This window comes from Strix aluco, chromosome 23 (assembly GCF_031877795.1).
Source record: "Strix aluco isolate bStrAlu1 chromosome 23, bStrAlu1.hap1, whole genome shotgun sequence".
NCBI lineage: Eukaryota > Metazoa > Chordata > Aves > Strigiformes > Strigidae > Strix > Strix aluco.
In genome coordinates, this window is record NC_133953.1 from 1,739,324 (window position 1) to 1,760,668 (window position 21,345).

Sequence of the window (21,345 nt, forward strand, 5' to 3'; positions counted from 1 at the left end):
TCCCTGCCTGGGATGCTCACCTGCCTGCACAAGAATGAACTCTGAGGACTCCTGGCCAATGCGGTTCACAGCAGTGCAGTTATAGTTCCCAAAGTCATTTTCAGAGTCTGGTGTCACCTGTGGAAGGAATGAAGGCTCATGCTCAGATCAAAAAACCCTTTCCGCTCTGTCAACGCACCCTGCATTTTGCTGGGGAGAGAAGCCACAATAAAGTACATGTGCTAACACTCTGAGGGCTGTCCACAGAGGGCAGAACCGCAGTGGGAAGAAAGTCAAAGGCAAGGAGGGGGTGGTGTTTTCTATTACCTGATTTTCTTAGCAGTTATGTGCCAGTGCCAGAAAGAGCACATAACATCTTCTCTACCAACAGGGTGCCCTGACAAAAGACTTTAACTCCTTCAACATCAGGAATGTAAATTATTTGATAGCACTGAGCCTTCCTGGCTGCATATGCCGCCTTCTCCCCTCCTTGCTTTTCCTCACCTCTAGGTAGCTTGCTGATGGAGTGTTGTAGATCTTGATGTTGCTGTAGTTTGAGCTGGGAAGCAGCTGTCCATCCCGGAACCAGGAGATGACAGCACTAGGGTAAGCAAATACCTCACAGGTGATGTTCACTTGATTCCCTTCCCAGGTATAGACAGCCACAGGGCCCTGAAGCTTGGGGGCATCTGAAAGACAGACACATTTGTGAAGGCAATTTGAGGCAGGAAAATCTCCTCAAATAGTCCAGTCAGCCTCACTTTAAGGATTCCTTGGCTGGGGTCCAGTTTAATGTAGGGAAGGGAATCTAACATAGGAAACGGGAACCACCTTTTCATTTGGGGTGATGGGTGGTGCCTTTTGCTGAAGGATGTAAGGAGGAAACCTACTCAGTCCCCAAAGCTGCTCCTAATGCAGTGTGGGAGGAGGAGCAGACAGCATGCTATGCATCTAGGGAAGTGCATACCAGGAATTTCTCCTAGAGAGGAACTCTGATGCGCCCAGCAAATGGGAGTGTGGCAGATTCATGGCCCATAATTTTCCCAAGGTGCAAAGAGTATCCCAGCTGGAGACAGCCAGAACAAACATTTGCATGTATGCACACAGCAACATGTCTCCAACAAAATTATTTCAGACTGAGCTGCTTCCCACGTCCTCTACCTAAACAACACACATCTCCCTAACCATAGGTGCCTCAGTCTCATCACAGGAAAAGGGTATCAAAACAGTCCCCCCTCTAAACACATGAACACCCTCCCCACCCCATCCTCCAATTCTTACACTGCACTTCAAGGTACATGGCTTGGGAGTCCTGCCCGATGGTGTTGCTGGCTGTGCATACATATTCTCCAGCATCTGTGTACTGAATTTCTTTGAGAGTCAGGGACGACACCCGGGCATGGCTACGTACTACGATGCGCCCATCCAGGGTCTGGCAGGAAAGGAAAAGAGAGTTAGAGGCTGAGCTCTGAGCCTGTGGTGCAGACTAAAGGGATGGGAACAAATGCAAGTCTACCTCACACCAACCCTCCAGTGCTCAGTACTTCAGAAGTGGTCACCTGAGACCAGGTGAAATCGTGGGCACAGAGAGACATTTCCAAAAGCAACAAGAAAATTCCTTGTTGCACAAGGCCAGCTGCAGTGATTCAAAGCACTCGGGAGAAGGGAAAAAATGAAATGAAGGACTGAAGTATCAGATGCTACTACATGTCTGAGGACAGCTGGGTAACGCCAAGCTTCTTCCCAGAATAAGAACTGTAGAGATCCAGCTCTGCTTAAAAATGTTTGCCAGCAGGCTTTTACAGAAAACTTCCCCAAGAGCTACTGTGTTTCCACTCAAGAATTCAGGCTTCCCTCTGCTCTCAGTGATACTTGTTTTCTTTCAGTGTCCTTGAAATGGCATTAATAAGAACAGATCCAGACCTCAGAGCTGAATCAGGCAAAGTGAAAGCTCAGAACTTTCACCTGAGCATTGCACTGAAGAGACCAAGGTACAGGGAACAGGGCAAGAAAACTACATGACCCTTCTAGAGACAACTCTGCTTCAAAGGCTTGTGATGCTTCAAGAAAATTCTAGAGCAATCTGCACTGGTTATATGCCAGTTTAGAAATTGCTCCCACATACAAGAAAGTGTGGGGATGTCAATGACAAGGCTACCATCGGCTCAAAGGGATTGCAGCCACCCAGAGATCCCATCCCACATCACTGGGGTTTCTTTTTTGTTGTTGGTTTTTTTTGGGTTTGGTTTTATTTTGGGTTTTGGTTTTTTTTCCCCCCTCTCCAATTTGTGGCCAAAGCCCAAGTGCTCTCTTAATACATGAAGCATGTAAGGCCATGGAGTATTCCCTCCACCCTGGTGCTTGGAAGCTTTAAAGCACCAACTCTCTCATCGAGTTTCTGACGTGGCACAAGCACAAGTGAATAAATTAAGTATCCTCATAGCTGTGCCTGCTGCTGCAGCCTGCCACACTTAATGCAATTAATGCCCCAACAGCATTAATTTTCTTGGAAGATACGGGACAAGTACTGAGATTATGAGTAAAAACCCCGAGGATATTAAACAGCCAAATGCACTGAGCTGTGGCACAAAGTACATCCCTGGTATCTCAAGCGGTCGGATCCTCTGGGCCTGAAGCCTCTTTCTGGTCTGAGCTAGTGGTCTCAATCTCCAAGACTGACGAAGTTTCTACAAGTAAATGTGATTTCCTCCGTTATTTCTGAGTATTAGTTCACCTGAGCTTGTCAAATTTCATATGCACAAAAATAGTATCCTTTCATGACGCAAAACCAATTATATGTATTTTTCTCCTCTCTTCTACCCTGCACACAGGTCTACCGCAATCCAGGACCAATGCCACAAGCTACAAACTCCACTCTCTCTCCTGTGCTTGGTCCATTGTGTCGCTGGGATCAGTTCTTTATGTCATGTACACGTGGGGTTGTGTGCACTGTTTCCTAGAACCAGGGAAGGATCCCTTAACGTGACATTAGGCCACTGTGGTATCTTACACAACCAAATTCTGCTTTTCTCTTTCTTCACTGGCTGACTATATTGTTATCCCTTTTCTGACTTGTGATGTGACTGCAAAAATCCAGCTCATTTCTGAAACTATTGCAGTAGGATCCATAAATGTCAAGATTCCATATCCGCAGAGGCTCCCAGCTTCTTTTATCTCATTGAGTTGGGTGCATATTCTAAATACTTGTCTTTATGACCCCATCAGCAGGCAAGAGTATATGCACGGCAAAATACCAGCACATGATCATTACAGCCAAGGTAATTTGACATCCAGTATCACCTGCCTCTTCCCCAGCTTGTCAAGATCCAATACAAACAAAAAAGTGCTAGGCAGTCATGGCAAAACGATAACTTCACAAGTAATGCAACTGACTCTGAAGATGAAGCTCTGTTTCTTAATGCAAAAGGCACAAGAAAAAAGAAAGATCATGAAAAATACTCCAAAGAAGAGAAAAATGTCTACTCAAGAAAGCATGCTACTAGTTTTCTTTATTTGTATTTTGGATTATCAGATGCTGACAATTCCTGGCTCTTGGAGACACAGCATAGGTAGAAACTTGCGAGCCAGATGTAGACGCTTTTAATCCCTTTTCCCCAGCCTCTTTGATTTTGAGTATTTTGGATAGCAAAATGCTTCACAGTAATGGGGAGACAACCTAAGGGACACGGGCAATACCTCATGCCATAGCAACTGCCACTCTACAGAAAAGGGTCTGATAGTTCTCTCTCTCTCGCTGATTACTACAACTTGTCCTGAGACACACGCAGGTGTTCTTCTCCCAGTTGTGACGATGCCACGTGGCACACAGTCGCTATGTACACAGCTGGCCTAGATTTCAATACTTCAGTGACAAAGGGGAAGAGCAGAGACAAGTGGGAAATGCATCTACCCCCCCTTCCCTCCACCTCTGGATTTTTCAGTCCTTTTAAACATAAGTATCTATGACTTAATTTAATGCAGTTATATCTTCTCCTCACCCACTTTCCACACGGTGGACATAATCACAAAACAGCACTTGGAAATCCTGACCACAGCCACAAATTCCAGTGAAGGAAGACGAGTGGTCTGTCCTAGCTCTGTGCTTGCACTGCACCAACCAGAACTCATCTGCAGCTCTTAACATTTGTAAGGTTGCACTAATTCCCAGTTACCAGAAAGTCACCACCAGTTTGTGGTGTAACTGAAGTGTAATTTTGCTTGTAACTGAGTTTTTCAGCACCTGCTGGTGATAAGGAGGGGAGCAGGCTGTTAGCGTATGCTGCTAATATGACTTTCAACAATTCTCCAGTATATGCAGGACCAGAATGGTGAACTGAGACATTATGGACTGGGCATAGTAAGTAGAGCTAACTGTGGTTTAGAGGAAGAAACAGCAATTGTGCCTCCAAGCAAGGAAAGCAAGATTTAACACCCATATATGCTGCTGTGACTGAAGCTCATAGAGACTTCCTTAATTTAAACTAGTTAATGCATTAGTAAGAGTGAAGCACTTCATGCCAATTTTTTCACTCGGCTTCCTGAGGACTGAACTCCCTGCAGCTGGAATACACTGCTAAAAGACCCCGTGCTGGCTATTTTAAAGATACCTCTACACAAGCTGCAACAATAAGCTTCAACAACATTCTCACAGAACCCCACTCGATATTTTAAGACACAGACAGAGTAAGAAATTTAGAGACAGCAAGCTTAATAGTATTAGTGCTCATATTAACAAAAAGCTTGAGACAGAGCACAGTGACAACACGGGGAGGGGGAGGGAGCAGGGATGGAGGGGAGACAGAGACAACTGTAATAGCAATTAAGATGAGGCCTGAAGAGATGCAACTACTCAAATTCCAACTTCTTCAACGCAAACTGGTCTGAATATCAAATGCCTTCACTTGCCAAAATATATCTATTCCAACAGATTATTCTGAAGTAAGAATGGGCAGTATCTTCTCAGCCCCATATGAAACAAGGACGGATGGTGCTCGTTAGATGTTCACGTTTTTTTAGGCCACACCAGTCTCCATGGTTTAAGATGGCTTAAAAGTAAAAAAGAATTCAGGATACCCAGAGACTCCATAAAGTTGATCCTAAAAATACAAATACCGGTCACCCAGTTCTGACAGCTAATTTTGTTCTCTACCTGACCCCTATGATTTACTTGGAAACATGCTTTCAGTTTGAACCATTTTGAAGCAGGAATGCTACAAACCAGGTGCATGTAAAGGTAGGTTATTATTATTATTATTTTTAAAATACAGCACTGAATGTGAAATAAAACAGCAACAAAACATATTTGCACCAAATTGAGTTACTGCATTATCCCACACCTCTTCCCTGACCCTTGCAAATCAACAGAAATAATAATTTAGCAATGTGGAGCATTCTCTGGAGTAATATAACTTGTGAAAGATTTATCTGCATTGATTTTGAAATGGAACATGATGCAGTTGTCCTTTAAGAGAAAGTCAAACTTAAGGAGTACCATGAGCAAACAGATGAGTTGGCTGGAGCAGAAGAGGCTATGTTTGGAAAAAAATACTTCCCCAGAATACACACTGTTGCTAAGCCTTAAAACTCTAGAGGTGAGATATGATCACACTGCTAGCATAGAAGAAAATGGTGAAAGCAGTATTTGTTAGATTTTACATTCGCTTTTATTTTTAATTGTCTTTTTTTTTTTTTTTTAAGTGACAACCAGGGTTACTCCCAACACAGCTAGTTTGCTCATCCAAAAATGCATTACTACATGCCAAGCAACTTCTAACTCTATAAGCTGTTTCTTTTATGCATTGATATTTAATTAGTTCATATTATTAATGCTAGTTTAGTTGGTGTGGTTACTGGACTAGAGATTTGTTAATCTTTAATGCTTAAGAAAACCAAAACACTAAGAAGTTTGCTAAAGGTCTGGTAATCTTATACCTCTTGTTTCTCGGGCCGGGTCCACGAAGCCTGGAAGGAACAGATATAGAACACAACAACAGAAAAAAAAGCAATAAAAGTTTATCAAAGGTTGCTTTTAGGTATCATAATGTATGCACCACATTGCGTTCTGTGCACATGCAGGCTCCGAGTTGTACATCTCATGTGTGTGGGGTGATCACAGTTTCCATTTCCCAATTTAGATTTGCACTCAAAATTTAATATCCTATAAATTGGCCTTAAAATGATTAAACAAAGGCTAATGATACCCAAAGACTGCTTTTGTTTTTACATATTGAGTGACTATTTCCCTTGTCACATCTCACCGTTTCTAGAAATCTGTTCCCACCACACTGGGGAAGTGATTCTTATGACCTAGGTCACTAAATTACAAAGATAGTTATGGAACTGGTTTTCTAACACTGGTTTGTTAGCCACCCACACACACTGATTAACATTAACACTCATATCGTTAATGTGATCATGCATTTGTACACATTTTTACATGCATACTGCGCCAGGAGTGGTAGACCTCGAACTGCAGAGCACTGAAACAGTACGACCTGCCTGGACAGGAGACAGTAGGGCAGAACCGTGTACCTCCAGCTGAGAACGTCCAGCTCATTACGCTTAGGGATATGTGCACCCAGCCCTTAACAGGCTCGGGACAACCAAACAACAGGCATCAGTGAAACATGCACAAACCTTACCAATAAACAGACATTTCCCATTCAGAGAGAGCCACCAACAGTGTGGACCATATTCACTGTGGTTCAGAAAGACCAAAGTTGTTGGGTTCCATTTTTCCCCTGTGATTTATCTTTCAAATATTTTTCTTTTGGTCTCCATTTCAATTGCAACTTGATCCATTTCAGTTCAGGAGTCAAAAATCACCTGCTAATATCACAGCCATGATGGCATTACTGAACACGAGGCACAAGCATTGCTGACGTGTGGATATAACAGCATACACAAGAGTGATGTTACAGAAATGGAGATGAAAGCTTAGGAAATGAGAATAAAAAAACATAGTATCGTTGCTACAGTGCTTCTAGTGAACACTGTGAGACTTAAGTATTCACATATGGTACAGACAGTCTCATTTTAGAATGTCTTTGATAAAAGCAATTTATTTGCTTGTAACTAGAGGCCACTCTAGTTACTTTAGGCAAAGTAACTTTAGGTAAAGCCACCTAAAGAGAAGCTCACCAACACCTACCTGCATGGGCTAGGACTCTCCCATCACCTGATAATTTCTATGTATATACATCCTGTTGTGCACAAGTTCCTTAAAAGCTGAACAGGCAACCATAATAATTCAGCATAATCCCTTTTGGATGTACCAGTCACTCGCTGTACCTGAGCAAGCCAGGCTAGCCAGTGAACTTCCTTGCTTATACCCATGCACATCCCCTTTCAAACCTATTCACTGAGTCTCTATGGTGTCAGCACAGAGGGATTTAAGGAAAAAAAAAAAAAAAAGACGACATCTTTTTATCCTTTGGTGTTCAGTACCTGTCAACCTAAAGGAAGATGAAGGAGTAAAAAAGCCTGTTCCCACACTCCTTGAATTTGCTGTTTCTTTGTAATGGCACTCGTGGGTGTGGGGAAAAAAGACAGAACCACATTCTCCATCTCGGAGAGTTTCATACTACCTCTCCCTCACCAAGACAAAGAGATACACAAGCTCTGCTCAGCACCATGCAGGGGATAGAGGGGGAACCAAGACCCTCATGCATGCTAGCATCTTCCCTTCCCTTCGGAAGCAGGTTGTCAAACGGGAGCATCTTCCGTTATAACAGCGTTCCTGGGAACTGCCAATGGAGTTTACTCCCTGGATCATTAAATCCAGAGATATTCCCATGTACATCTCATAAGATAGGAAGCACAACACAAATTTAAGACAGGGAATTGTATTCATGGTCCACTTAAAAGGAAAAAAAAAATCAGGAAATGAAACAAGTTAAATTTTGAAATGTTAGATCTGCTGCATCACATCCAGAAGCACTTTGCTGATGGTATTGCAACAATGCTCATTTGCATCATCAGAGTATTCGGCTTTTATTTCAGTCAATTTCTTATTTTTTTACAATTTTTTAATTACTTCACACTAAATTTGACCTAGTGTGAGCTGTGCAAGGGAATGAGTTCCTCTCATCTTCTGGTTATTGTGCCCTAGCATGCTGCTGCAACACTGGCAACCCAACGCTTACATCCCAGCACAGGGGCACTCCTTACCTGGCTGGAATTTGATCAAGTTGTTTTCATCTAAAGCTTTCTAAATGTTTAACAACTTATCTATTTGCTTCAGCTGCCAACAACATAGAGTTGATAGAGGCTACTGCTCAGTAACAGTAACCCAAAAAATAAGTGGAAGGATGTGCTGGACTGTTCTTTAGGGCAGCACAATGCAGCAATGTAATTCACCCGTCTGAGGGGTGAGCAAGAAGACGTCTGTTATTCCAACAAGCAGTCACCTGCTAAAGGGGCCTCTCAAACACTGATCCATTCAGAAGCCAGACGTCTGCATTTTCCTACTTTAGGAACAGGGAACCTTGTGGGACAGCCTTGGTGGAAAAGGTCCCATAACACTATACAGGTTAAACTGTAATTAGGATAAAGGGGGAAGAATACCAGAGCTGATCTCTTCCTCTGTTCTTTGATTCCTTCGTTCCGGTGAGAAAACCTTCACTTTATTTGTGACTTGCCATACAGAAAATGGTAACATGATGCAGGTCTTGATAGGAAGCCAGACAGCAGCACCGAGCGAGATCCTGTGCCACAGATACCCCTACTGCCAGCTCTGGCGAGGTGACAAGAGGCCTGCAGAAAAGCATCACCTGTTACACCTCCCATTCCTCACCCGCTGAGCTGAACTGCTGGGCAAGAAACCTTGGACTGTCTCACACACACTTTCATGAAACAGTTGCGGAGAGTAGTTAGCAATTGACTCCTCCAAAAATCTGACAGGAAACACACTCGTGCCTGCATTAAAATTGTGAAACTTCTATACACAATACACAACAGATCAAAACTATATTTACTGAATAACAGTCAGTATTCTGCTAGAACAATAGAGAAACATGTCTCTTTGAAAGGGCATGAAATATACTGAAGGTGATGAGGAATATGGCACACTGGCTTGATCAGCTTTACACCTGGTATTATTCAAAGAGAAAGCATTCCTCTTCCCTAAAATGGCACAGCAATAAATACCTGAGGAAAGATAAGGCCAAAACACTTCAAATCATGATGTTGTTGACCTTCCAGATGTGTTAGTTCTTGCTATGTTTTGCAGTAGTGATGGACAGGAACCTCAGACTGACAGGGCAAAAGTTTCTCCTAAGTAGCATGTTCCTACATTCACAACCAAAGTAAACCACATATAAGCAATTTTTTTTTTTTTTTTTTTTTAATTTTACTTGCACTCTCTGCAGGGCAGAAGAATGCAAGCTGACTAGTAAGAGCAAGCTTCCAGCGCGCCAGTATCTGGAAGTTTGGTCTGCTCCTCTGTCTTGATATACAGCTGCCAATCATCTGATTTTGCTAGAGCACAGTCACAACCACTTACCTTTGCAGACCATCCTCAAAGCAAAAGATTGTTTGTCCAAGGGGTGCCACGTTATGTAGGCACAGTAGAGAGAGGAGACTCTTTCGCTATGCATGCTAGGGTATCAACAGATCTCTCAGGGAAGCGTGGGAATATTGAAACAGTTGTGACATTGTCAATCTGGGTGTTTGAGCTGTAGCACCTCCAGCCCTTTGTCCATATGTCAGACTGTTTCTGTTCTTGGACAGACTGCGGGGGGGGGAAAAACCTCTAAGCCAGAGAGGCTGTTTGGGGGTCTGAGTAGGTGTTTCTAGAATACCAAGTGTTCATGGAAACATGTTCATGGGAATTAAGGCACCTCTAGACCTTTAAAAATCTGGACTGAAGTATGATTACAAAAGGGAACAGCATGTAGCAAGACAGATGCATCCAAGTACCTAAACCTTGATAATTTTAAAAACAGTATAGTTTGTCCCACATCAAAGCCCAACCATTTCCCTGTGCTATCCCAGAGACAGTCAGTGGATAGTAAACTGAATATATGCATTTGGTTGTACATGTAAGAGAGTTATTCTGACCTGAGGATTTTCTGGACATCTGTACCATTCACCTAAACTTACAGCACAAGATAGAGAGTGGGGAAAAAGTAAAAAACAAAACACACACAAAATTCTGCCTAGAAAGTGCATGGTATATAATTAAAAAAAAAAAATCTTTGCCTTGAAGGTTTGAACCAGTCCACGAGACACATAGTTCCCCAGACCTTTGATTTCTCCCCATCTATATAAGAAACTATCAGAGTATTGACATTTTCCTTAATATTGATCATCAACTTAACAGCATCAAGCAGGATATATGAGAGTCTCAAAAATGGTTAGCAGTTTTGCCACTGAGACCTTGTTAGTTTAACTGGGCTGGACAGATGGGACTCTGCAAACAGGCTCTCCTACCAACTTCTACTTGGTTTAGTGTTATTTCAGTTTTTATGTAATCCCTGTCAAAGCTCTTCTCTGTGGCTGTGATCCAAACTCTAGTGCTAGATACACCAGAGCACTTAGCTCCTTCCACCGCTCTCCTAGACAGAGGCAAGACCATGAATAATCTTATCCTGTCAAAACAGGTCCCCCAGTCATCCTGCAGTGAGAGCCCAAGCCAACAGCTTTTGAAGACAGTGAAAATCTCTCTCTAAACGTTGCAGGGATTTACACTAGCCCTCAAATCCAAAAGATGTTAAGAAAGAATTAAGGCTGGAAAACTTTGGCACCATGATTAAGAAGTTACATATTAACATCACAGTGAAGAGATGACATCAGAGAAGCAATTAAAAAAGCTCATTTAGGAAGCTATAGTGCAGAAAGGCAGCTGTGCAGATGACTGACAGTGGGTACCTCTGTTGCTTTAAGACTTTCATAGTCTATCAGCTGCTGCCTTCACATTGAGTCAGAACTCCTGGTACATCCAAGTTAGCTGAGCCCTGAAGCACCCTGTTATTAGAAGATCATTAATAAGCAACAACTCCTTACTCTAACTATTGTCTAGGCTTTCTCTGGCTCTAAACTATGCTTCCTGGTAACTTATGCAACTATTATGAAATATCTACAGCAATACAGCACATCCTAATCTTGTTTAGTTAAGGGGAATTGTGGCCAATAAAGAAAAACAGCACTCTTTTAAAAAAGAAAAACTGCTAATTATTTTTGCCTTTTAAAAACAAAATGGTGTTGACGTGATCAACGGAACAGGTGAACACAAAGGCAGCCAGGCTTCCGTGCTTCAGACACATGCAGTATTAGAATACAATACAGAAGGGCAAGAAGGAATTAACAGGCTCATTTTGGTCCACTGCATCTTTGAGAGATAATACCCCAAACCTCTCCACCTGCCACTCTCCCAGATCATATCATCATCATGACAGCATGGACAACACTGCAATCAGGGTGCTCATTCCCACCTCTCAGCTTGCAAACAGAAGGGAAAAACCCTTTCACAAGCTTCCTGCAACTGTAGGTCCTTTTGGAAACTCCTCTGAAAAGGATCCAGGCCCTACTGCTTTTCAAGTTAATTCAACTCAGAGTGATACCAGCAGGAAGCAGAAAGCACATCCTCAGCTGTTAGGAACTGAGAAGGCTCTTTGTACGAAAGGACACTATGGCACTACTTCAGCTGCGGAGCTGACCCTTTAGCAGATACTCTGTGTAGGACCACACGTGTTCTCACCACAGAGAGGAGAATCACCATGATGTCCACGTGCATCTGCATGTGGCTATCATGCATTCTAGATCAGCAGAGGCAGACAGATACAGGCTGCACTGATCCCAGCAAATGAGACCATGGTTTGGGGAAAGGTTATACCTTCTCTTCACTGCTAATGTTCCGGGTGGAAGTTCTCCAAGTGATGGAAGGGATTGGGTCCCCAGATGCCTCACAGGTCAGTGTTATCTGATCCTCCAGCTCCATGGCTGTTTTATTCTCCACATAGGTGATTTTGGGTTTTGCTGAAAAGAAAAAGCAACCTTCATTCAGTCGGTGCTCAGAATGAAGCTGGCCTGTCAACAGCAATGTTTGAAACAAGCAACACTGGGGAAAAAAGGCTTTTGAATTGGCACAAGTTTACTGCTATGTGGGGAAGGGAGCAGAGTGACATCTGAGGAGAGGTACGGTACCTCCTTGCAGAACTAGAAGACCTTTTCTACCCATGCTTACAGATGAGGCTTGTGAGACAGGACTAGAAGAGAGTACATCTGAAGTAGAACCCATTTAACGCTGTACAAATGATCAGTTCCTGGGATTATCAGCTAAGTCTTCCACCTTGCTGCCTACTTTCTCTGCCCCAAATTAGCCTTTTGATAAACAGCTTTGTCAAGCGGCTGGCAGAGAGACGGGACAGAGAGAATGAGATTCCTTAACACTCCCAGATTCCTGGGAGTTAGGAAAGCTGCTGATTCATTCCTGCAAGCTTGAGGTCATTCACACAGTGGTGGGGTGCAGTTCACCTCCCTGTCCAGGTTATAGCAAGTCCCACTGAATGCTAAAGCCCTTTTAACAGCAGCTTTGGTTGGATTAGGATTCAGCCCTCTGGGCCTGGAAAATATTTCAAGTACCATGTGAATCTTGCACCGCCCCTGCACAGGAGTGCATTTCTTTTATCAGAGAGGAATGGAGTTGGCATCTGTTTCAGACACACACAGAGCATCTATTTTGCCTAGCACGGTGGCAGAGGTGCACAGCATTACTTGGGAAAGCAGCAGCTCTGGATAAGACACATCAGGCATTAACTGGGATAAGTAAGTTACTTGCAGCTTGCACTAGAGAGCTACCAATAGCCAACTGGATGGGAAAGGGGGGACAGTAAGAGCATGTTTACCAAAGACTTTGAGATGAATAGTGGCATCCTGCTCGCCAGCCTTGTTCTCAGCAATGCAGATGTATTCTGCTTCGTCACTCTTATCCACCTTCTTGATGATGAGCTCAGACCCATCGTAGTTAAAACTGTATTTCTCTTCATCATCAGCCTCTTCTATTTGCTCTCCATCCCTGCAGGGCACAAAGCACACTGGCTGTGTTGGGGAGGAGAAGCAGTCAAAGGCTATTTGTTTTAGGCTTGTTGTTAATGCTAGAAAGACATTACTACACTGAAACTCCTCAGACTGGGAGACACCACCACCTTTTCCTTTCCCTGTGGGCTACAAAGTTGACACTGTGATCTATTCCTAATCCCTCCTGCCTTAGGGCTCTTGGAAGTTGAACCTTTCACCTCCTGACACACACCACAGCCTATAAGCAAGAGCTATAAACACCACTGAAGGTGGCTTCTGCCCTTGCATATCAAGGCAGCATTCCGAGTTGTCATCAGCTTTTTCAACATTACAACTGTGTTCATAACCTTCACCAAAGGCTACACAATTTCAAGAACAGCATACCTGAAGTCCATATCACTGCCTGACAGTGAAATTTAGACCCAATAAAATGAAGAGAAAGACTTCAGATGAGGATCTCCTGGCATGACAAATACAAGTTACAGCATCCATTTTTGCGTTTCCCCACCACTGCAACAGATGATAATAAACTGACCCACGGGATGGGTCTGGTCAGCGTGAAGCTTCTGCTCTACTTGCAGCTTGACAAAGGATGCAACGGGACAGTGAAAAAATTGATATTTTTACTGTTATTCTTGTTTTTCCAGGAAGCTGCACTGGTTTTGGCTGGGATAGTTAATTTTTTGCATAGTAGCTCATATAGTGCTACATTTTGGGTTTGTGACCAAAACAGTGTTGATAACACGACACAGTGTCAAAGGGTTTTCTGTTTCTCACACTGCCCTGCCAGCAAGCAGGCTGGGAGTGCACCACAAGTTAGGTATATAGTTAGATATAGCTGGGACAGCTGACCTGGCTGAACACCTGCCTGACAATGGGAGGTAGTGAAGGAATTCCTTGTTGCGCTTTGCTTGCATGCACAGCTTTTGCTTTATCTGTTAAACTGTCTTTATCTCAACCCATGAGAGTTTTTGGATTTTACCCTTCTGATTCTCTTCCCCATCCCACTTGCGAGGCATGTAGTAGGTGGCTGTGTGGTACTTAGCTGCCTACTGGGATTAACCCAAACCAGAAGCTAGCTGCAATTCCGTTATAAGGCTGTTCTTTCACTGGTGAGAAAAATTTATTAATCTTATTCCAGTTAAAATGTTGCCTTCCCTCCAGCCTGGCTTTCCATGCCTTTGCGAAAAAATCCACGCTCACACAAAATCAGGACATTGTACACAGCATCTTACTTTGTCCACGTCACGGTTGGCTCAGGAAAGCCATCAGCATCACATGCTAAGGTGACAGACTGGCTGAGGTTGGCAGTAGCGTTCATAGTGCTCTGCCTGGCGCGCACAGAAGGAGGTACTAGAAGAGAAGGAACCCACATTCAAGTTAGAAAGGACAGAAGATGTGAGCAAGAGTGGGCCCTGGAAGGCTCACTGTAAATCTCTACAATATACACACATGTCCCCAGTAAGCCAAACCCTTACGCCATCACCTGCAGGTTTCAGTCAACAGGTTTGATGCATGATCTCTCCAAAGCAATCAGCACAGGGAAGGAAGGGCAGGGGGTGGGGAGATGCACAGAAAATCAGCATTGTGGACAAAACCACCCGAGTCCCAACAATATCAATACCTCACTCTTAAGTCATGAGACACTTAAGGTTTCTCTTGATGTGACAGTTTCCTGTAAACACCTGGTAAACAGTCAATTTCATTGACATTTTTATTTGACACAGCAGAGAAAGACTAGTAAGCTGATGGCAAACAGCGAGTGTGAATCTAAAGTAACATTGCCATGAGCAGCCTGGAGCGCAGGTGCTACGTACCCTGCCCCCATACTGCCCTTACTCCAAGCTGCTCACCGTTTACAATGACCTGAATATCTTTGAAGTTGATCTCCCCACGAGCCAAGATCCGGCCCTCACAGCGGTATGTCCCTTCATCTGTTTTCTTGATTCCCCGGATCTGCAGGTAGTTGTTGGACAGGACTATAAATCGAACTAGAAAAGACAAAAGGAAGGTTCGTCCAGGCATCCTCAGGAAAGCTCACTGCAGGTAACAGGTTCTTCTCCTCTCCTTGCCCTTTCTGGGTTGAGACAAGGGTTAGTGTAACAAAATTTCCCTTCCCATCATTTAACGGAGATGCTGCTGTAACTGGATCTGACATTGCCAAGAAAGAAACCAGATGTGGGTAGCAGGTAAACTGCTCTGGTGCTTTATACCATAAGTACACACAGAGGGATAAACAGATATACATACACAAACACATTTACATTTAATTAGTATCAGACAACAAGCAATCTGAAACTTGCCCCTCTTGCCCAAGGGTGGCAGAGTTCAAGTCTCACTACAGTTCCCTTGTGCCTGCAACAAGCAGATGTGGGAAACACAGCTGAGGCACGAATGCTCAACTGGAGTCAAGGCTCTGGAGTCCCCTCTGCAGTAAAATGCCTCTCTGGGGCATTTTGAAAGAAAGGAAAGGTTCTCCGCAGCAGCTTTTAGCCCCTCTTCCTTAGGAAGACTGGAGAGTATCACAACATACAACTTTTCTAATAGCATTTCTTTTATCTGAAAACTTTTTCTCACATTCCTTGGTCTATTCCAGTGTCAGAGCCTGATGGCCTTTTCTGTGGGAACATTATTGCCGTGCCACTGCCAAACCACAGCACCTTGAATAACTGAATTCACATCCTAAGACCTAGTGTTAGGTACAAACTGCTTCTCTCCTCCCTCGTGACCACCACCATTTCGTTCTCCTGCACCCCTTGTATAAGCCTGACTTGAGCCCTGATGGGAGAAGGATATTTGACCCCTGAATGGACAAGCACCAAGACACCTCTTGTGCCTTACCATCTTTTTTTAGGATAACATCCCTGCCTTTGTGCTTCCAGATGATGGTAGGAGGCAGTGAGCTGACCACATCACACACAATCACAGCATCATCCCCTTCCTTGAATTCCTGCGGAGTGGGAGCATTCTTGAACATCAGCTTTTCTGAAAACAACGGAAGGAGAAAGTCACTGCAGCTTTCTCGGCACACCTCAAGCTGTGCTCCTGACTCGAAGCCTGAGGAAAGCAAAGACACCCCAGAAGACATGGTCTCTAGAAATCTTCTTGTTCCCAAGGGAAATAAAAGTGTGCCTGACTCAATGCACTGCAACACGGGAACCTCATTTTCCACCTGCCTCCCAGGCGTATCAGTGGGCCAAGTCACTACTCCACCCAGCTCACCGATTTGTCCACACTGCAAAGAGAAAATGCGAACTTGGAACTGCTCAGCTTTCCAGCAGGAGAGGGAGGAGCTGCTATCATGGCTTTGCTGGACAACATGCTGATGGCTTATTATAAACCCTTCTGAATGTGTGATCTTCTTTACTGAACAGTAGTCTTATCTCGTAGCATGTCTGACAGCCACAAAAGCTGCTCTCTCTGCTTACTCCTCCCAGACATTTATGATACACTAGAATCTTCTCCTTCTACCCCCTACTCTCCTGTCTTTCAGAAGAATTTAAGCAGTAGACGTGCTGGGAATGCCCTGACAAGCCATGCTCCTAGTTCCCACTTACCCCTCAAAACCAAGAAAGGAGAAAGCTGCATCTTCTTAACATCCCCTTTCTTTTCACCCTCCTTCTTCCCCTTTCAAAATAGCCTTTTCTAGGAAGGTAAAACAGTTGCCTCCCTAATCTTGCCTCATACATGTGCAAGGTAGACCAGAAAATAGCCTCGGAGCCGCTCTCTTACGGAAAATTTTCACATTGACGGTGGCCTCGGAGTCTCCCTCCTCCACGCTACTGACAACACATTTATAGATGCCAGCATCATCAATGTTGGCGTTGTAGATGGTGAGGGTGGAGGAGAAGTCATCATTTCGCACCACTGAGATGCGCTGTTGGTTCGGCGTCAGCTTCTCACCATTAGGGGAAAACCAGGAAATGTCTTTGTATTTGGCCTCCCCTGCCACTGGGGACAATAAAAGAAAACAGAGCAAATTGAAATGAGTTCCCAACAAATCTGAACAGAGGGAATTAAATACAACCAGTAGCATTATGTGGAACACTGACCCAGGGGAAGGGCTTCTGGTACCTGAGAAGCAAGCAAAGAAAATTCTCTCTCACAGCACTGTGAATGGGCAGCTGCTGGCCTGCAAAAACGATATTAGGTTGGTTTTATAATCTAAAGGGGTACACTCGTTTTAGTCCAGAATGGCCTTCTATGCATCCTGGGATTCCACGTCCCAGTCCCTCCACTATGCAGATCAGCTTGAGACATAAAATTCTCTCCTTGCTTCAGCTCCATCACGTTTTCAATAAATACCTGTACCTGCAGGCTGGGCTACCTTGCATACCGAAACGGTGACATTGCTGTAGCAGCAGTTCTGGCATTCATCAGCTTAAACCTTCTACTGTATCCACCGTAAATCACAACTGTCATTAAGTGGTTCTAGGCTGTCTCCTTGCAGCTCACATCTCTGCATTCCTCAGTGTGCCTTTGTTATTTGGGACAAACTGCTATTACTGGAGGGACTTTAATTAATCCCACAGTTTTCTGAATGCAAATATCATCACAGCAGCACCTGCTCAGAGTATACTTTCATTTTTAAAGCACTGACATTAACAATTTACCCTGCAGTTAGGCACTTCTGCATCAGACAACCTCGTTACTTGTCCCAGTCAGTATGCTCCTGAGGAATTATGGTCCTCTGATGGCACTTTGCTCCCAGAGCTCACTATAGCACCTATTTGCTCTGTGTCATGCTTCAGGATGCTATCATGTCAATGCTCCAACATACTAATTCCTCCCGTTAGAAACCAGGCCAGCTGCTTTCAGGAGAACCTCTGAAGAGGACACAAGGATGCTAATTTGGAAAATGCCATAAAATTGTAGGACCCGCTTTGAGGCACATGAATTGTGTCAGCACTGCACCGTATTGTGCAGGAGAACGGCCCAGGGCCATTGTGCACCTGAACAAACAGAAAATTGTGTCACAAGAAGTGCAGGTTTTCAGCAGCATTAAAATCCTTAGTTGCAGAGGTAACAATTCTCAAGTCACCCAGCACTCCCATTACTGCTGCTAGCAGTTAATTAGACAAATAACTTGGAAAAACAACAGGCTTAATTCTCAATTCAAGAGGTCAAAGAGCTGCGGAATGATGCAACGTCCCATTTGTTGTGGCTATTGCTCAAGTTTAGAGACAACACTTCAGCACCCATTTTTTTTCATTTTAAAATCTGTTGCTGGAGCTGCTTTCTGTTGCTAGCTCTCAAGGGAGAACGCGTTTACTGTTTCCAGTAAACAGCATGTGTTGCCTTTGCTACTCAGTCTTACAAACCATAAGGGCATACGAGAAAGAAAGAGCAAGAGCTCTTGCAGCTAGACCTGGCACTGGAGCTTTTATCTCGGAGTTAATACATTGATTGGCTTTCCCAGCAAACCCAGATAGAGACAAGTGAGGTCCTCAGCCATCACTCACCTTGACATAAGAAGAACTTAGATTCTCCAACGCTGATCTCCCCCTGGCTTGGAACAATGTCCACTTGTAGAGAGGCTGGAAAAGAAATGAGCACATAGAAGATGGTTAGACAATAGGAGCAGTCCTCAGGAAAAAAGCTTTGCCAGCCTTCCAATCCCCGTGGCTCCTTTAGTCATCCAATGGAGGAGTATAGGGTGGGGCATTCTTGGCTTCATAAGCCTTGCTCTTTATCAGGATTCATCTGAATGCACAGTGCCACGGACCCGAGGACCGAAAACAAGCTGCTAGCATTGAGTTGCTTCCAGCCCTTTATAAAACCACATGAAATGATACAGAAAGGGCCGATTTATGTCCAAATCTCTACCACACTGCAGTACTAGGGAGCACGCTTGGTGTGCACACCAGAACATCCAGCAGCCTGTAAGGACGCCTCTGAACTCAAGCTGGAACTGGCTCACAGGCCTATCCTGACAGCAAATACAAGTGATCTTTGCTTTGGAGACTTCTTGTTGCTCTATATGATACCATATTCATACAAGGCCCAGTTACCAACCAAATGCAGAGTGGAAGTCACTGGCATACTTTGGGTCCTTGATCTTCCTTGGTCTCCTACTCTGATGTTCCAGTCAGAAACCTCGTCCAAACAGTCAGCAAATCGGAGATGTTTACGGCAGACAGAGCACACCTGGATTAGGAAGGAAATCTCCTCCAGTATATACTGACAAGGACTACTGACAGTTTGTGATTTCTGCCTTCACAGTACTGGCTGAGACTTGCTTCCAAGTTCATCCAGGAACATTTCAGCTAGCTCCCTCCTACTGCAGAGATGAGAATATTAGCAATACTTTGGTCTCTTCCACTGTCTTGTCATGGAATATCATCATTGCTTTGGCTTTTATGTTAGTGGGTTTCGGATGTTATTTTCTTGTTTATTTTATGTTATTTTATTTTTAAGTAAGAGACTGAAGGTGTTTTGGCAGCAGAGATGGACCAGACGTTCCACGGACCTGAGCGAAGCATCTATTACATGCTTGTCTGGAATTGAGGGAGCCTGGAATCAGTGAAGGATACTGTACCTTCTGTGCTCCCTACAACTGAATCCAGCACGGCCTCAAAGGAATTATTTAAAAATAATCCACATTAGAAAATTATTCCAGAGAGAATATTTGAGGATACTGTTGTTGGAAGAAATCAAAATGATTCTCAGATGTTTTCAATCTCCCTTTGGACACCTTTACTTAACTCACACGTCTTGTCTGAGGGTACCCTCTCAGCTTCCTTGTACTTTTCAATGAAGTATACGTTGCCCTTCTAGCTCCTGCATTCAGCCTGTTTTATTTATTTATCTCTTTTCTCTCAACTACACTCCTTTAATATCAATCAATCCCAAACAGAACTGCAACTGCAAAGAGCCAAATATAATAAAAGGCTAAAGGTTTATTAGATTCAGTGCAGCAAGGACTAAATAGCTTACTTCTATAGGCTCATTTTTGTTGATGTTGTTTCTCTACATCTCTTTCGAACATTTGAATTTTACATTTGGAATCATATCCTGGGGTGCTCTTCCTGGGAAGGTCTCAGCTCAGACCGCTGAGTTTCTCCAGACCAGATTTCTGCTTTGCAGTACTATCTAAAACATTTAGCCTTCTGCATTACAATGGAACTAGATTTGAGCCCAAACTATTACAAACTCAATTAATGTCTTTGGACAGCAGCTGCAGCAATGTGCAGTGATGCAAATACTCTAGAGTGACATTACAGTAGTTTCCAGTATCAACACTCCAGAAACTGGGGGCATCAGCAAGGGACAGGCACTTTTCAATAATGGGACTTTTATAGTGTTTTCAAATTATCAATTAAACTGTCTTTTATGATATTGTCTTCAGCATTTGAGTGATAGCTCCTGTTTAGAAATTAAATTTACAGAACCAAGAATCCTTAGTCTCACCCAAATGAGAACAATTTATTAAGGAACATTCAGAGCTCCTGGGTTAACTGTCCAATTTTTGTTAAAGTTCAGGGGCTCCAATAATTGCTGCTGTATAAGTCTTCTCACCTTCATTCAGAAAGTAAAAGAGCCCAACACTCACAACAGAAGTCCAAAGTTCAGTTTCTGAATCTGTGCTTAGATATCTAAATTAAAAGTTGGGCTTCAAGAATAACCAACCTCTCTGAGAAGCTCTCTAAGACGTAGGGCAAGTCTCCTACTTCAATACCTAAGCACAGCTTAGGAACCTACATTTGGAGTCCCACTACTAAAAACCACGTACTTTTTCCTCATTTATTTATGAAAGTGAAACTGATTAGCATTTCATGGACAAAGAAGGAACATACCATTTTGGAAGTGTCACCGGAAACCAAAAGCTGAAAATCAAAGATGCTTAATTGACTAAACCAATCCTGGTTTAGTACAGTAAGCGGAGAATCAACAATCATGGCAAAGCAACCAAGATGAAAGCGAAGCAGATTTCTGGCCTGTGTGTTGTGTGTAGTCCAGTATGACTCCTTACTTTCCGATTTGAATTGCACTGGTACTAAACAAGTGAGAAAGGAAAGCATACCTCCCCGTTTTCATGTTCATTTACAGTCACCCCTCCACAATGCAGACCTAAGCATGTCCAATGCCCTTTTCCCCCAGCAACACCACTGCCTTCTTCATAGTGTAAATTATGACCCATTAGGCAGAAAACGCAATTGGATTCTGGCTTTCCTCCAGCTATAGCTTAATGCTGCAGCAGCTCTGTGGATAACAAGTTCAGGTCAAGTATGAATTTCAAGAGGCCAAAATGAATAGGTTTTATTTTGAAACTGCAGCCATTAGCTTGCAGAAAACAATAATCTTAATGGAGCTTTTTCCCATACTTTTTTTTTTTTTGCTACACTACAC

At 43.5% G+C, this 21,345-nt stretch overlaps 1 protein-coding gene across 7 annotated transcripts in view; it reads right to left on the reverse strand.

The window, feature by feature from the left end:
• NCAM1 (neural cell adhesion molecule 1) overlaps window positions 1-21,345 on the reverse strand; it is a 143,242-nt gene that overhangs the window by 44,110 nt on the left and 77,787 nt on the right. For 4 of the 7 annotated variants that reach the window (XM_074849056.1, XM_074849051.1, XM_074849054.1 and 1 more), the window contains exons 2-12: window positions 18,459-18,533; window positions 16,729-16,947; window positions 15,838-15,981; window positions 14,850-14,987; window positions 14,232-14,349; window positions 12,825-12,994; window positions 11,813-11,955; window positions 5,911-5,940; window positions 1,261-1,411; window positions 484-668; window positions 21-117 (exon numbers count right to left, since the gene is read on the reverse strand). In XM_074849056.1, coding sequence (XP_074705157.1) covers window positions 21-117; window positions 484-668; window positions 1,261-1,411; window positions 5,911-5,940; window positions 11,813-11,955; window positions 12,825-12,994; window positions 14,232-14,349; window positions 14,850-14,987; window positions 15,838-15,981; window positions 16,729-16,947; window positions 18,459-18,533 — 1,470 coding nt within the window. The remainder of the gene's footprint in view (window positions 1-20; window positions 118-483; window positions 669-1,260; window positions 1,412-5,910; window positions 5,941-11,812; window positions 11,956-12,824; window positions 12,995-14,231; window positions 14,350-14,849; window positions 14,988-15,837; window positions 15,982-16,728; window positions 16,948-18,458; window positions 18,534-21,345) is intronic. The other 3 variants (XM_074849052.1, XM_074849057.1, XM_074849058.1) reach the window with 1 other exon arrangement.